Raw genomic sequence first — 18,420 nt, 5'->3', positions numbered from 1 at the left:
ATATGTAGTAAAATAATAGCCAAATACAATTGGTGCACCCAGCTGATTTCACCCAGCGAACTTTCATTGGTAGAACAGCCATAAGTGGTTGGCTGAAAACAAAAATGACGGAGGTCGAAATTCATCCAGCGTAATTTTGCGGAAATAGTTTAATTGCAGTATGATATGTGGCTTTATTAATATCCCTGCTACTGGGAGACGGCAGCAAAGCAAATTAGACTGTATCAATTACATTATGTATGTTTCCAAATAAAGTAAAAAAATAAAGGCACGCCTAGATATTCTTTTAAATAAAACATGTACTAACTTTGATTCTTTCAGGTTTCACTGATGTTATTCAAAATACGTGATTGTTAAAATGATATGTAAAAAATTACATCACTCAAATGTCCACCATGAGCGCGTTTACAGACTATCATACAAGTATTATATTAAAATTTCTAAGGATTCGCTTACACATTATCGCATTGAGTTCAGTAATCTCGATCCAAATGTTACGTTTCAGCTTTGCATAATTGAAATTTGTAAGGATGCAAATACTTAAACAAATCTTTATCCAAGTAATAGATTCATGAATGCCTAATTGTTGAGAACTTCCAGATAACGGTGTTGAAAGTTGTTCAGCAAAACTTTGCACTAAGGGGTTATAAACAGTTAGAATTTTCAAAAAAAAACATTTGTTTTTATTATTATTATTTTTTTTTTCTTAATGTACATATGTATATTTAGGAATGCACACAAAACATTTAATATCGTTCCGCTGAATATTTTCGAAGTTATACGCAAACTTGAAAAGGCGTTTCAGAGTGCTTGAAAGTGCTTTCCAAGTGCTTCTTCTTTAAATGGTGTTTTCAAAGCCAGTGATTATCATTACTCAAAACGGCTTAACCAATTAGTCTCAAATTTTAACATGAGCTTCTTAAATATATTTTTTAGTAATTAATCGAACATTTTTTCTCACCGATAAATATATTTTTTTTATAAACCATTTAAGGCCGACATTTTGGTCGAAAATCGATTTTTTTGAGAAACCGGAATTAATTAATTAGGAATTAATCGACCTAATTTTAACATTACTTTAACGAAATCCTTTTGGTTTTTAAATTTCGGAGGATCCAGTTCAGAGATATAGTGGTCACCGTAAAACGTCTTTTTTCGAGGAGCTCCCGGAGATCAGCTGTAGCTCCTTTCCATATAAATATTTTTACTAATACTAAGTCTTAAAATACAGCTAAAAGATAACATAACAGCTAAAAGGCAACATAAATTTTTAGATCAATAAATTTAAAAGTCTCCTTAGAAAAAAATTCGGGAAAATTCGCTTTTTTCGGCCTTCTAACTGTATATAACCTCCTGAACCAGCAATATTCCCAGCAGAACGGCCAGTTTCTGGTCTGTCAGCCCCTTTTCGATCCTCGACAGAACCAGTTTCTTGATATTTTTTCACCAACTTTTCAATTGTCGACTCTTTGGGGTGATTATTTCCACAAAAAAAATTACGAATTTTCTATTGTATATTAATATGTGTTTTTTAAAGCTCGACCATTTTCATAATACGTTTCAATAATTTTAACGCGCTATTCTATCGTAAAATTGTACATCTGTCTATCGTCTACTAACATCTAGGCGTCACTAGATGTCCAAAATGCATTCAATCAACCCAACACACTGCAGCCCCCTAAAAAAATTCATGTTCCTGGGTACCTGATGTGCATAATTTGTAGCTACTTTAGCGGCAGGATCCTGCAGTACGATACAGACGACGGATTAAAAACATACAAAATTTCCGGTAGCGTTCCTCAAGGATCAGTCCTAAGACCTACGCTGTAGAATACTATGTACGTTGAAGTGCTAAGGATACAATTGCCAGACAACGCAGCATTGGTACGATATGCCGATGTCAACGCGCTAGTAGTGAGGGATAAGAGGTTAGATAATCTGCAGGAGAAATGTAATGAAGCAGCAGTAAGAGTACACCATTGGCTATATGATGTGGGACGTAAGGAGGCAGCACAGAAAACGGAAGCGGTCCTATTTACTGCACGCAAAAAGAGGAAGCAGATGAAATTGCGGATTGGCGGTCATGAAATACTGAAGCAAGAGGCAAATTGATTGATGCACGACTCAGCTTTAAGCAGCATCTAACTACTGTGAGTACCACAGCGGCAGCACTAAGTGTACAATGTGCAACACGAATCTTCCTGTCAAAGGTGGTGGATGATGTTGTTCTTTATGCTGCTCCCATTTGGGTGGGAGCTAAACCATCTAACGTACGACACCCAGGTGTTACAACGAAATTCACTGAGAGTCTCTTGCGCATTCACCGTCTCTGACGACGCGAGTTGCGTTATCGCTCGAAAACTCCCTACGGATATATGTTCATGCACGAGAAATGAATTATCTCTATGGTAGGCAGGGATTAAACCCATCAAAGGAGAAGAAAGCTACCGAACGACTTCAGTCATCACGGCCATTGTCGGCCAAAGTTCGACGCAATTCCGGCAAAATTTGGTTTAAACTATGCGGTATGCGAACTGTCAAAGAGCCAAGGCGTAATTTTACCTAATTTAAACAGCCAACAAATAATTTATTGTCAGCGGGCCTAAGTGAAAAAGGCATTCACAATTAGCCTTCCTTTGAACTTTCATTCAATGTACCTTCGATCTAACGAGCTTATTTATAAGGCGTCTATATCTACATATCATTAGTACAAATAACATAACAACATAATTTTATTTGTATCAATATCTGTTATGTAAGTATCTAATTTCTCACAGGATCATCGAACATTTGCGACCCCATCGAATATTCGTTTCAGCTGCGAACAATTCGGCCACATTCTTCAAAAGTAAATGCACACAAACACAAGTTTTTAATTCTTAGACATTTTGAGGTCAATTCCAAGCCCAAATTCTTTCTCCACTTCTGCTGCTACCAGCAGGAGCAAATTAAGAAACTTTCAAAGGTTGTATAATAAAGAATACAGCACGATTTGGGCTCGGTGCGATGGCGCGTTGTGATCATGCAAAATTCAAGAATTGTTTGCCCTCATTTTCGGCCGTTTGCGACGCTTTAAAGCGGATAAATAGTGACAAATGTGTGTCTTACAGTCCTAGCAACATAAGAAAAAAATATGAACCGGTTCCCACGTGCGCGGTTCGTTTAAATTAAACATTCCCGGTACTTTCTGATCATAGGGTATATACAGTCCAAAAAGCAATTATTAACCATCCAGAAATTATTAATCAACAGTGATGGGGAAGCTAAGCCTTTTCGTGCTGTCCAAAGCACAGTGCGCGATATTCATATGCCGTTACACTGCTCGCTTGCTGGTCGTTTCTAAGTAATATTAAATAAAATGATTATGCAGTTACAATTACATTTACAGCTACTCTTCTTACCTCGTCATGGTCTGGTATTGGGACGTAGTTTCTATCGTTCCCAGCTGTATTTTCTGCTTTTTTAACAAATCTGCCATTTTGAATTATGGAAATCTATTATCGAATTGGTGACAGTTTTGCAGAGAGTATTCGAAAATGTCATTATATTGAACTGCGGCGATTTATTTCATTAGAGTTTTCTTAAGTAGAAGAGTAGAACTATACCCAGTAACAGTTCATCAACTCAAAGAAAAGATTTGAAACGCCATTCATGAAATTGAGCCCAACTATGTCTAAGTCTCAACGAAAATTGCATCACGAGGTTATCGAATATTGTTCACGCTTACACTATTTACTATAATAAAAGCATCAAAACTTAAAATTTGAAAATAGGCCGAGTTAAGGTGACACTCTATATTTATGTACAAAATATTATTTGACTACATTTTTTCCGGTTGAGTTCCCGTGAAAAACTTACAAAAGGGGAAACGTACAAAGCGAAGACTACATACATACATATGTAGCAATAAGTATAGATATATGTGATTATACAGTTTGTTCAAATATATGTAACTCATACGCCATGGTGGCAGAAAATATCACGCATGATATGCGGAAAAAACATAAGTGCATAATATGCACCAGCACGAATGAGTAACTTTGAAGGGGAACAAAACCATTTGTAACATTTTTTTGGAAATATTCCTTTACAAATGAAAGAAAACACTCTGAATATGATACGAGTAGAAGCTTAAAACATTTGTAACATATTTACATTTATTAACTTTGAGAATTCAACAGCTGTTTTAACACAAGTCGACGATGCAGCACATGCACATTATTTAATTTTTTCAACTACTAAGCAATCGTTCTTTGCTTCTCTTCAGAGACTTCAGCGATAAATAGTTGGTATTCCTATATATATATGTATGGATGTAGTTAGAAACTTTTCAACATAACAAAATATGTAGAAGTAAACGTAAACACAACAAAAACATATGGTAGAGGAATTACCCCTACCTGTCAACTGGAGAGAGTACTCGTGTTTATTCGTCGGTGCTTGCATAGGTTGCGCGTGTAATCATGCTTGCAGGTGGCCAGCCGGCAAACACAAATAACATTAGCGACCGTGCAAACGTGCATCAATTTCGTTTGTTTTGATTTTGTTAGAAGATTTATTATTATTTAAATATGTATTTTTCTGTTTTGTGCCACATATTCTCTGTTTTGAATGTCCACTGTCCACTTTGTTTTAAGGTGTTCTCCTTTTTATGTCGTTTCATGACCGTCGACCTAATTGGAAAATTTCATTGCTTTCAGTCAGTCAGTGAGTGGCTTCGGTCGTACTTTGTTTACAAAAATTTGTCTCTGTTCGCTGAAAGTGCGCGACAACCGAAGACGAGCCATTGCATTTATTGTTGTGTGTGCTATTTATTACACGAGGTACAGAGTGTTCATATTTGTGTGTGTGGTTAAACAGTAGATGCATATTAAAGATTAATTAGCAATAGGAAAATTAGGTACGTATATACAAGCATACAAATATATGTAGGTATAAATAGTGTGAAAAACAATATTTCTGATCTGAAATTATTTATATAAAAAGGTGAAAATAAAAAATCATCATTAAACCATTAGAAGTAAAAATTGTTGGAACATATTTCGGGTTTTGAGAAAGTATTTAATTTCCATTTGATATGAGTTTCGGTGTTAATTAATTTATTGCTTCATTGTTATGATCATCAGTTCAATACAGCTCTGTATTTAGCCTTTTGGAGACTCATGAAATCATATAATATAGATTATTAAATAGCTTGCAACTAATCTTAAAAAAGTTAAGTAAATATTTATATAAAACATAAAAAATAAAGTATTAGAAACTTGCATAAAAGCTGTAATTAAATAATCATTCTAGTATGCACCACCAATGTATTGAAGACTGTAAAGTGCCCTTTTAACTATGCACATCCAGGCGAACTCTGCTTGTGAGCTTGTCTACTTGTTCGTTGAACTTTAATATTTTTCCAAGGTCAACACATTGATGTGATTGGAAGGTTGTCAATACAAATCTGTTAAGCTCTTTCAGTGTCTGTATTTCTTAGTGAATACTTTCTTCTTTTACCTTTTATCCGATGGTTACTAAAACCCATGGCGAAAGAGAAAGACGAGGTGACCAAAAGTATATTTTTGAAGGTGATTTACGGCCGCCGTGGGCACATGGGTTGGTGCGTGACTATGCGTGACTAGCATTTGGAAGTGCGTAGTGCGGAAGTGATTCGAATCTCCGAGCATAAAACACCAAAATTATACAATTTTTAAAATACGCCTTATGATTTTGGCTGACAAAATTCGCCTGGTCCCAAAATACGATCTATAAGACCCATAAGGATACTCAAAGGCAGTCTGAAAAACTCGAAAATCAAAATAAGTATGCTTTAAATTGAAAAGACAACGAACAACAGATTCGTCAATAGACTGCCATTCCCACTCGCCGATTTTTAATCCATTAATCCAGCCACTTGGTGGGTTTTGTGTGTTGAATTACCTTCGTAAGCTTCGGTGGCGCGACAAACCGTGAATGCACTTTCTTTTTTTAGCCTTCTCTGTCACCGCTGAAGAAGTATTTCGCTATTACTGAGTACAAAAAATAATTGGTAAGATGAGGAATGTTTCGCATCCATACAAAGCGCGCTGTACTAATGAAGAAGCTCTCTAAGTTAAGTATCCGCCGTCGCTAAAGTAGAAAAGTCTACCAAAAAATGCTCAGAAAGCAACTCTGCAGGAATCACCCCTGCAGACAGTTGCCAATGCCTGAGCCACCTTCCAGGTGAGTCAGGAGACATCTCTTTAACTACACCGACGAGATCCAGGAACAAACACGACTGCAACTACTGGATCGGACAGTATATAGGCAGGCATTGAACTACATTCATCGATACCACCATCCATTGCAGACGAAGAACATCGGCTACCTCGTAAGAACAGCGGCAACAGTTTTTGTCTGCAAATAAACATTCTTTCGCATGCTCTTTAAGGGTTAAGGGATGTCTAAAAATATACTAAACAAAAATATGTATGCAACTGAATCGCACTCAACCACCAACTGAAACTGACTGTGGGAAGCCCAACCACCCATTCAAATTAACGCGTTTATGCGTGTATATTAATTATATGCAAGTATGTGCATATGTTCATGCACACATTTCTACATACATACATACATACATACCTTACCAGAATACACACAGGACCCCATGAGCATTTTTTATATTTTACAAAGAGAAGCAAAACACATAGAAATATTAAAGCAAGTTACGAAAAAATTCTAATTATGGTATTTGGATATTTTGGTGACTACGCATACATATATGTACATACATATACATATGTATATATAAATGAAATGAAATGATGTATGTTCAGACACAAAATGAGCGCCCTATAACGGCATTGACAATGAAAATTCAAACGTGCGCATTCACACCAAATTACGAATAATTGTAAGAGGAAATGGCTCAAGAGAGCAAAAATGCATTCGCCTAAAGAGTACCGTTGTGAGTGCACAACAATGTAATCGGAATGGCAGGATACACTGACCGGGCAGGCAAATAATTTGTCATACAGTGCGGCAGTCACTGGTTAAAATTGCAACAGTAGTCTAGATACCGTTATTGCGGATGTCCACAAAGTGACTTAAAATTGTGTTATTTATATACATACATATGTACACACAATTTAAGTCTGGATATCAAAAATTACAAGAAAATAATTGCATGCGAATGATGAAACCGTTTAGGAAATTAGTTGATTAAACCAAAGTTGTGATTATTTTGTTGTATTTTGTGCTGTGATTGCGCTTAGTGCAAGCAAGTGAAAGATAGCATAGTAAAATAAAAATAAATAAATAAAATCCAAATATCGATTCTCCGCAAAAATATGACATTCGTGCAACCGTTTGTGTTCTTCCGTGATGGCCGGTAGCAAGTACAGCAACAACTATGTATACCACACAGTGGTTTTATGTGTGCGTTTGCATTGAAAAATCGAAACAGCAAGCATTGAAGCTCTGGGCAAATTGGATTGGTAAAGGCTTTGTGAAGTATTTTTATAAATTTAATGAATGTTTTAAAATGTGTACACGCTAAAGGCGTACATGCATATGGGTATATAAAGAAATACAACTTTATTATTTACATACATAAATACATGCCTGTACCTGAATAAATAAATAGCATTTCTGTTGCAATTCATACCTCGAATCGGTTATTATGCACTAAGCCTGGCGATTACACGGTTCAAGTCGTGAATTGAAGTCTACATATACAAGGTGGCGCAGAATTAGTTATATATTAATAACTTCTGCAAATGGCTTGTACGTCAATCACATTTGGCAATTGTGTACTAGACAGTATTACATTTTTATTTTATATACCTTGTTCGCTTACAAATGAGAAGGTGTCGAGAACTGAATAAACAAGTGCTTATAGCTCGTACCGTCTGGTAGTTTTAAGTTTCTTTGCTTGCTTCTGGCATCTCTTTTTTTTGCATTTGACATGAAATAAACAAAGAACCAACAAAAATTTGATTCAATACAAAAAAAAAGTAAACAAAAACTACAAAAAATAATAAAAAAAGATTTCCCAGGAGCTTGGGCATGTAAAACGGATCTAATATCAATATGTATATAGGTGGTTCACAAGGTGTTGTAAGTGTTGCATAGCCTTTTGTGTGTTGCTTAAAGCTTAAATAATTGTTTAGCGGACTTGAAACCAAACATTTTTTAACCACGTGAAAACCCATGATATGATTTGGGCGGCACCTTGCGGAACCCCCTGAATATATTTTTAGACGTTTAAGGTTTACGACACACAACAATGTGGCACTTACCCTTGTGACCACCCTAATCGTTTTTTCAACAACAAAGGCCTATAATAGCGCCATGTTCGCAAAAAGCGCGACAGCAATAATTTTAGTTAGCTTGCCTCTAAATCTGTGCATTCATATACTCATACATATGTACATATATGTATGCATACATAAGTACATCTGGCTGGGGGAAATTACCCTGCGGGGAAAATTATTAATTCTGAACTGATCTATTTAGGACCATTACTAGTTCGCACTTTTAGCCTTTTCCTTACTCGTATAAACAACTGATGTATTTTGATATAAATTGCCCCGCGCCCCTTTTTGTGGTTTTACAGGGCGTGTATTAATTCGTAGTTTCTTCGTATTTTGCAAACATTTTATAATACAAGATTTCGCTGATTGAAGTAGTGAAATAAGCTTAACTTTACCGCCCCCTAAGGGTAGGTGAGTTGTGTGAGTGAACTGAAAAGAGAGCGACACAGTACATCAAAATTAAAAATTAGGTTTTGTCAAGGTAAACAAAGGTAATAAAAAAGTAATAAAAAGCAAAAAATTTAAACAAAATTTTACAATTAAATCAGCTCAACAGCTGATTCTGTCAAATTCATTGCGATATGAGCAACTTTTTGTATTCTCCCAACCGTACACCTTTTCCAATAGCATTTCGGAAATTGTTAAGTGTAATTTAGAAAATATATTATTGGGGAAAAAGCAATCCTTAATTTTCTCGGTAGATTTCTGTAGTGATCGATATCTCGTAAAGTCTCGATCAAATAATTTAAAAGTTATGCTCGTTGTCAAGATGACATTTGACACTAAAAAAATGTTGCTGTTTTTTGTTTGTTTCATTCAGTTGGGAGTAACAGGGTGTTAACAATGGAAGTCAACATAGAGAACATTCGGTACATTTTACAGTTTTTTTTTATAAAGGCGAAAATGCAAGCCAGGTCGCTGAACTTGTGAATGATTTTTGTGGTGCCGATACTGTAACAGCTAATTAGCTTAATTTTGGTTTCGTCGATGCCATTCAGGCATTTTTTTATGTTAAAGAAAATATGGATAAAATCACGCAAACCTGTAATTATTCGCTAGCTAATAAAATTTGGTCCATAACCTTGGAAAGACGCTACCAAAAATCCTGCCTAACACTACATTCTGTTACTTTAACATAAATGTTACCTGGTTAACAAACGCCAATTTTTTTGTTCTGTTTACGATAAGAAATGTACAAAGTGGCACAAAATTAATCACCCTATCGGAAGATTTAGAGTTTTTGCAAATGGTGTCGTACCACGCAGCTGCAGTATACAAATATACAAGCAATGTAGTAGAGGTAAAAATTAAGATTTCCATCAATTAAAAAACACTGTTTTTTATTTATTTTTATTTAGTAAGAAAGTTATTGAAAAACAAAAAACCAAATCGGATGATTAATATTGTGCCACCATGTATATGTATACATAATTGGCGCTTACATCCTTCCATTGGCTGTTTGGGCGGGCTCCTCCTCCCATTTTTTGTTGTGCGTCTTGAAGTAATTCCATAAACAGAGGTACCTACATCTTTACGCCTATAAATACCTATTTAAGAAAAATTATATTTACTTTAAAATGCACTCTTTGTACAGCAGTTATTCTCATCACTTTCATCACTTTTGTATACTAGTATACCTATAGGCACTTATGCATACAAAAAAAGCTAAATTTTTTTTAAATAAAATTGTATTGTATGCGCATAGTTTAATCGCCCTTCGATATCAAACCACAATTTAATACTAAACACTGCTCTCTCCAATCAAATACCATCTCTTCGACTAACAAGTGGACATTTGGCATATTGCCAATGATGTCGATAAACGTATTGTATCAGTTAGCCAATTTAAGTTGGCAGAATCTCACTCAATCATATTTTTACCCCTAATTTAACGCGATTAAACATTTGCAGTTATTAAACGCCGTCTAACGTAACAAAACTATTACTCTGCAAATATTTAATAAGCAAAATAATTAAATAAAAAGTTCTACGCGAAAGTTTTGTCTGTGTTTGATAGAGCTGAGCTTGAAGAGGAGCGCGCTTATTTACTTATTTATTTGAGTTCAATGTGGCTCTCTGTGGGAGGGGAAGGTATCACGCTGCTATTGAGAAGAGTTTGGTTATAGTTTTTAATTGGCTAGTTGGAGAACGCGTGAGTTAAAGAAGTGAGCATCATAACACAAATACTTTTAGAGGTATTTGCAATTGCTTAAACCATTTTAATGAAAAATCTTTAATATATCAACGATTAGCTTCAAAAAAAGACATATGCACATATTTAACACTGAATCTGTACATTTAACTGATATGAAAACAAATTAAACATATCAGAAAATTATCGCGAGCGAGCCAAACTTTCTCATCCCTGTATCAGCATTTTCTCTGACCGCTCCTGCATATAATATATATATTATGTGGGTAATTTACATTTTTAACATTGCCAGCCGTTTTAAGACAATCATAGGGCACGTCAAGTAGAGTTACTAGCACTCGAAGAGGTTTTCAACATGTACAACCTATAGGTTAATATTAGATTCCATTTTATTCAATGCTTTATATGTATGTCTAAATAATTGTACAATTACATTTAAATATTTTTTTTAGGATATGATTTGCAAGTGAATCTAGAAATTAACGCTTAAGAACCCAAAATCATTTCGTATTTCAACACATTATAAGCAACACACACATTCGGACACCGTCTTCAATTTCGTTATTATGGATTGGAGTTGGGCCATTGCTGGTGTCAACGATGAAATACCACGTACAGCGGGCCCCGAATGCATTAATTATATGACGAATCGCCGTCGATGGATCGAATCGGTAGTACTTAGTCTAATCTTCATCTATTTAATATACTGGGCAGCGAAACGTATGGACCCGATTATAGTGCCACCGCCAAAGGAAATGAATAAGCCACACTCTGCCATAAGATTAATGCTACTAATATTGATGACTTTTATATTTGGTGTGGAAATGGGTTTTAAATTTGCAAATCAAAATATGATATACGTCCTGAATCCATGCCATATTCAAACTTTGGTGCAGGTAATGGATAAATTTGTTTAAGCAATTCAAGTTTTAAATAATTATTACTCCTCTTTGGCTTATTCGCAGATCTATCTGTTGGCAGCGAAACCTAGTAAAACTACGATAGCATTATTCAGAATACAAATGAATAATTTAAATGGTCCCTTTTTGGCGTTTCTTTTTCCGGAAGTGGAATGTCGCACACTTCATTTTGAGCAAGCGACCTATTGGATTCAGCATGCCCTATTATATCTGATTCCCGTGTATATATTAAAAAGTGGTAAGTACTTACCTATATCCTCCTAATTACTGTCCTCTCTGATGGGTCATTGGGTCTCTACAAAGCGCTTCCAACGGTCACGATCCTTTTCGATGACTTTGACTTCTATGAAAGATTTCCCTGTAGATTTAAGTTCTTTTTCGAGAGCTCTCTTCCGAGTGCATATTTTTTTCTACTGCCTTGCGGGTTCCAATCGAGTGCTTGCCTGCATATGTATGTGGAATCCTTTCGAAGAGTATGGCCAATCCACCTCCACTTCCCCCGGCTTTATTTCAGTCTGGAATGGGTCATTGCTTACAACTCGCCCAAAGCTCTCTGTTGTTGATTGGCCCACCAAATCCGCAATAGCCCCCTTTAATTATAACAAATAAGGAAGGCTAAAACGGCGACCGGCGTAGCCGAATGGGATTCGGTAATACCAAGATTCGAAACCCCGGTTATGATGAAACACCAAATAATAGACTTCTTTTTCTAAGATTTTTCATGAATAACCAGTATATCGGGATACCTATGTTAAAGTTCAATTCAAACCTAATTATGTCGGAGTTATATGGCTCTAAATTAGTTCGTAAATACAGTGAGAATTTCTCTACTGCAGCATTTCTCTATTTGTGCCCCCTAATGACGAGGAAACGACTGGCGCGCTTTGTTAAACTCGGCCAAAATCGCTCCAATTAAGAAGGCGAAGAAGAATGGCAGGGAAAAAGGCAATATTTCCAAAACAAATTTTGATGGTTTTTCTTTACAGCAACAAAAGCAACAGCATTTATTTAGTTATATGGTAGCTCCTTGTATGTATAAGTATTATATATATTCTCCACAGAACACAGACCTTATCCCCACTGAGCACTTTTGGATGAACAGGGAGACCAAGTTAAGTGAGCGCCACATAAATAGTAGTAGTAGTAGTAGTAATTCTTTATTTATTTATAAATATTTCATCTTACATTTCAATCATTTTTACAATAATTCGTTTAAATATATAAATACATAAAGAAAGAAATAATAAATGTGTGGCAATAACAATGTTGTCTGTCACAACTCAAAAATTAATCAAAAATTGAACTCTGCAATAAGAAAATTTCTATAGCGTAAGGCTGAGTATATAAAGCAAGTTAGTCTTTTCCAATTATGACCATTAAGTATATCTATTACTTCTGCTTCATTTAGCTTCGCTGCGTTTAGGTATTTTATTCTGATCTCCTTCAGTACCGGACATCTTCCTAAGAAGTGCTGCATATTTTCTTCCTGGTTTAAATTTCAGAGGGTGCATATTTTCTGACCATTTCCATACGTAGTTGCATTTAGCTTCAGTAAACCACATCTTGCTTTGAAAATTGTCGTAATATCAGCTAGCCGCATATCTTCTTTAATATATGATTCCCCTTTTGAGTAGTCTAAATGTTTATAAATTCGCTTCGCGCTTGACTGTGCTTTTTGCCTTGCCATGTTGATATCTTTTATTTTCATTTCGGTAAGAAGTTGCACACAGCGTTCTTGCCAGTCTATAGAGGTGATGTTTTCTTCAAACTTCAGACCGAACTCCATTCTCATGTCGTTCAGATGTTTAAGCAAAAACACATTTTTACTTTAGATGCCTTGTGTTAGTTTGTGTGGGAGTCTGTTGCAATTATATTTATAAATAGTTTTCCAGATATACTTCATTTGTAATTCTAAAGAATACATGTGGCTATCTTCTATATTAGTTTCTAATGTTATTGCATAATTTGGAGTGAACTCGGGTAGTTTGAGGATTCTTTTAATAAAGTAACGTTGAAGTTTATTTACCTCATCGAATAAGACATATCCCCAAACTTGCGCTGCGTAGGTTTGGATCGCTCTGCATACCGCTTGGAACAGCTTCCATTTTGATTTTAATGAAATGAATGGCTTCGCTAAAAAATCGTTCCATGTACAATTAATACTAGCTTTTGCTGAAGTATTTCTGGCTTCTAAGTGCTTGCCGAATGCCATTTTGGGTGTGAGAATGACACCAAGATATTTATATTCGGCCACCAATTTAATTTCTTTACCTTGGTACCACCATTTTTCAGCCTGGGAAAGTCGTCCACCTCTTCTAAAGACCATCATCTCCGATTTATTTGGGTTTACTTCCATATTCCATTCAGCGCAGTATTTCTCCAGGTTATTAATCATGGATTGCATGACTTTAGGGTTACCCGCTAGGAGAACAATATCATCGGCATAAAGGAGAAGACGTATATTCATGACCCCAACCAATAGTCCACCTTCTAAATAGTCGTGCAAATCGTTTAGATATAAAATGAACAATAATGGCGACAACAGACATCCTTGTTTCACACCAGTGCAGCTCTCAAAATAATTGGATACTTCTTTTCCCGTCCAAACCGCAGATCTAGTATTATCGTAAATATTTTCTATGAGGTTCGTTATTTTGCTAGATATTCCCATCTGTCGAAGTTTATAAATCATCGGTCTCCTCGGCACCCTGTCGAACGCCGCTTTGAAATCAACAAAATATGCGTAAACTTTTTGATTTTCATGAAACTTTAGATGTACAATAGACGCAAGATTATAAATGTTATCTACAGTTGAATAGTTTCTTCTAAAGCCGGCTTGGAATTCTGTGAGCACGTTGTTTTTTTCTACCCAATTTGCAAGTCTTGCGTTTATCAATCCCATTAACACCTTCGCGATAGAATTCATAAACGATATTCCCCGATAGTTACTGGCTGCTTTTACATCTCCCTTCTTAAAAATTGGGAAAATTATCGTTTTTTCAAATGTGTCATCGATTCTTCCGATCTCAAAAATTATGTTGTATACCTTTGTTAACTCCAACTTAAATTCTGGCGAAGCAAACTTTAGCAGCTCATAAGGTATTCTATCTTCTCCTGGCGCTTTATTGATTTTAGCATTTTCAATGGTTTTTTCAACTTCCATAAATGTTATATCTTTATCGAGATATTCATCTTTACATAGCGCAGGTGCGTAATAAATGTCTTTTGTTAATTGCGGTTGGTTTAGTAGGCTTTGAAAATAGTATTTAAAATCGTTCGCAGTGATATTTGTACCAACTTGAAATGACTTTCCTCTTATATCCTTCGCTAAACTCCACCATTTTTTTGCATTTGCAGTTTTGTTGATTCGTTTTTAAATTTTTTCGTAATATTCTTTCTTTGCTTTTTCACATGCGTTTCTATAAAATTGATTTGCTTGTAGATATTTTTGCTTATCGTCTTCAATGTTAGATTTTCTAAAGTCATTCAGATATTTGAAGGATAGCTCCCTAGCCTTAAAACATTTGAAATTGAACCATGCATTTTTAAAAGTGATTTTAATATTTCTGGCAGGTGACTGTGGCACTGACATTTTTATTACGTTGGCAAGCTTCTTCGGATCCATTAATTCTCCTCGGTTTTTAAACTTATTTAGGTATTGGTTTAGTTTTAATTGAAAATTTATCTTATCTTTTCCTTTAAGCACTACATTCGGCAATAAGTTGATGTTTTTCAGTTCGTTTAGTACCATATTTGTTTTTAATATTAATTTAATTGGCATGTGGTCAGACCATACCTTTGATTCAACTGCGAATCTTTCAATATATTTCAAACCTTCTTGGGAAACTGCGCATATATCGTTTACGGAATTACCAACTGCACTTATGTAAGTCAAATAACCTTCCTCATCACCAGCTGTTCTGCCATTCAATATATAATTAGACCATAGTCTTCACAGAAATCCTTGAGCTCTTGAGCTCCTTTTTCCAGTATCTGCTGAGAATGTAGCTGTGTACATTCAAGGCGAATCTATTAAGGGGACAGATACCTGTAAACGGCCATATTTCCCCTGATTTTCATTAAAATGATTTAAAATGTAATGTAAATAAAAAAATGTATCTAATATAAAATATTTTTTTCAAAATTGGCATACAGTTTATTTATGCATTAAAATAATATAAATTTTTTTTATTTTAATCATTTAAACTGGAGGATGTATGCTCAATTCTTCCAGAAAGGTCGCAGCGGGGCTTCTCAATCGGCATTGTAGCATCAACGTCAGTGACCTGAATAAAAAAACCAAAATTTTTTTTGTTTATTAATATCATAATTTCTATATACAATAAACGAAAAAAAAAGTCGCAGAATAAAATGCTTAAAAAAATGAATTTTGGGGCGAATTTTCCCACTATTTTTGTTTCGAAAAAATTAAAATTGTAAATTAATAAAGAATTAATAAAAAATAAAATTTTCGAATTGTAAATTCACATAGAAAGTAAAATCATAAAAAAGATGTGTGCAAAATTTCAGGGAGATCGGTCAATATCTTTTACTTAAATTTACGTTCTAAAAATTGTTTGACATATTCTTAAAGGATTATATTAACATTTTATGAAAAAAAATTTTTTTCTTAATATTTTACAGTTATCTGTCCCCTTAAAGGCGGTATTGGTAAATCAGCTGATTTGTTTCTTTCCTTTCACCGTGTCCATGTCAGCCCAGAATGAAGTAAGGCGAATTCTTTCTTTGTTTTCTAAACTACCAATACTTTTCTTTGACAGTCAAACGTACACAACATTGTTGTTGGTCTAGTGCGACCACCTTTAATGAACGCGCCTTGGTATTATTTGAATTCAAATTTGTAATTTTGTAATGAATTTAAATTCAAAAGGCTTTCTAAAAATAAATCGAATAATGAGAAAGTGCAATTTTATTATGCAATTATTATTTTAGCAATTTGTTTAAATAAATAAATCACTTATTTAACTTCTACTGTGACGTGACATTCTAAAGTACAAAATGTTGTTGTAGGCCTAGTGTCATCACCTTTAATGAATTCGCCTTAAAAAATGTATTTCCCCCAACTCGTGCATTGTTGTTGTTGTTGTTGTTGTTGTTGCTGTAGCAGTACCTTTGCCCTGTCAGTGTAGCGTAATCACCGGTCGTCTTCGTCTAGCTCATCTAACGGTAGGCCCAGGAAACTAGCTATTTCGACGGGTTGGGTCCAGAGGGAGACGGGTACTTTTTCCCCCGGGCCCGGAGTTTTCAGAGGGGCCCGGACTCGAGATTATACGTGTTTATATGAATTAGACATCATTTGAAAGGGCCCGCATTTGCAATTTTCCCCCGGGGCCCGGATTTTCCCCCGGGCCCGGATATGCTCTCTACGGCCCTGGAGACGGGTGTTAGATGAGTGGGTTTAATAGGGCATGTGAAAAGGTGGTTAGTGTCGTGCGGGGTGCCTTCACATACTGGACATATGTTTAGTATGTCGGCGTCGATTCTGAATAAGTAGGAGTTTAACCTGCTACAATATCCAGAACGTAATTGTACCAAGGTTACGCGGGACTCTCGGGGAAGTTGGAGCTCTTCGTCTGCGATTGGTGGTGGTTGGACTCAGATAACGGCATTCGGGGGTCGGGAGCCTAAGAAGGTGGTGAGAGTTTCCCGATGAATGTCGTTTCCCAACACATGCATATTTTATTTATCTTGCAAATTACGTACCTAAAAAAGAAGCTTCTATCAAATATTCTTAAATAATTTTAGGTGCCTATCAAATTGAGCACATCCACGACTACAATTGGACTACTATCGGTACCGCGACAATGCTGCTCTATCATTTTGCCTTTTTAAGTACTTTATCAATGGTAAATGAAATGAGTTAAATACATATTTTAACCGTTTGCTTCATGTTAATCTCTTATCTTCTCTCTCCTTTCCAGTACACCGGCATCAATCTCAGTCATATGCTCTGTGCCGCTCTATCAGATCCCTTTCAGGGGCAAAATTATCGAATTGCAGCTACGATGCATGAAATACTTTTGTGTCCCATACTTAATAAAGGAACTGTAATTATGTTTAGCAAACCAACACCGGTCTTCAGTGCTAAAAAAGTGAAACCCGGTTTAGAGTTGCGTATCAATAAGCTCATCAACGCCGATAGACGTGTCTCGTCCGACGAAGCGTTGCTTAGTTCGCACCTGCGCAGTACACGTGAGCTCTTATCAAAATCGGTACCAACGACACCTTCCTCCTTACCACAAGTTTCAAATAATTCACCGCTGAATGAAATATCTTTGGTTGCCGAAATGGCGGCAGCAGTGGCAGCTGGTACTGGTCCTGTTACGGTTATGCGAAGTTTAAAACGAAATTCCATTAGCGTAATAAACTCTGAAAATGTGACTAAAGAAGGAAGACATGATGATCATAGGAGGATGGGGGAATTAAAAAGTAATGAATGCGCGAAAGCCACAATTGCCTCAAATGATGAGTACACAATGCCAACAAAAATTGACTAGTATCCAACGAAAATATGTGATAGATGTTGGTGGATTCATAAAATTTCCATTTCATGCTCATAGTAAAGATACATACGTTAATATTGGAAAAGCAATAAAAAAGTGCGATTAATTTGGAAGGTCAATTGTATTTGAGACTAAACAGCAAGAAAAGCAAGCGGTCATGCTTTAATGTACCTGAGTATTCCGGCAGTTGGAAGTGTAGCAAAATTCAAATTCAAAGCAAAAATTCAAAAATATGATGGCAATAAAACTTAACTTTTTACATATACGGCTGTAAAGTATATAAATACGTAAATAGAAAGCAAAATTATGAGGAATGTAAATAGGAAAGAGTATCTTCTCTCATGCCATACTCTATACACATACATATGTACATATGTATTTTATTTATAACTTTAATTTATTAATATATTTAATGTTAAATTAAACCATCGGACCTGGATTGTGCTGCAAGGTTTTATTTTACATATGTATAGGTATAATGATATCTTCAAAAGAGAAATATGTACATTAACACAGGATTAGTTTATTGTTTGAACCGATGA

The 18,420-nt window shown here is 35.5% G+C and overlaps 1 protein-coding gene across 2 annotated transcripts; it reads left to right on the top strand.

Annotated features, from left to right (window-relative positions):
* Positions 1-4,690: 4,690 nt before the first annotated feature.
* LOC128867622 (transmembrane protein 164) lies at positions 4,691-18,029 on the top strand. Of its 2 annotated transcripts, none has more exons than XM_054109031.1 (5): positions 4,691-4,900; positions 10,887-11,330; positions 11,400-11,592; positions 17,121-17,221; positions 17,297-18,029. In XM_054109031.1, the coding sequence occupies exons 2-5, from the start codon at positions 11,001-11,003 to the stop codon at positions 17,870-17,872; spliced, it is 1,200 nt and encodes a 399-aa protein (XP_053965006.1). In that variant the 5' UTR covers positions 4,691-4,900; positions 10,887-11,000; the 3' UTR covers positions 17,873-18,029. The 2 variants fall into 2 exon arrangements, with proteins under 2 accessions (XP_053965006.1, XP_053965007.1); XM_054109032.1 differs by lacking the exon at positions 4,691-4,900 and adding an exon at positions 7,028-7,463.
* The last annotated feature ends 391 nt before the right edge of the window (positions 18,030-18,420 follow it).

Source organism: Anastrepha ludens, chromosome 6, assembly GCF_028408465.1.
Source record: "Anastrepha ludens isolate Willacy chromosome 6, idAnaLude1.1, whole genome shotgun sequence".
NCBI classification, from domain to species: Eukaryota; Metazoa; Arthropoda; class Insecta; order Diptera; family Tephritidae; genus Anastrepha; species Anastrepha ludens.
The sequence above is the reverse complement of the archived record's forward strand: the minus strand, read 5'-3'. Positions and strand labels throughout refer to the sequence as shown.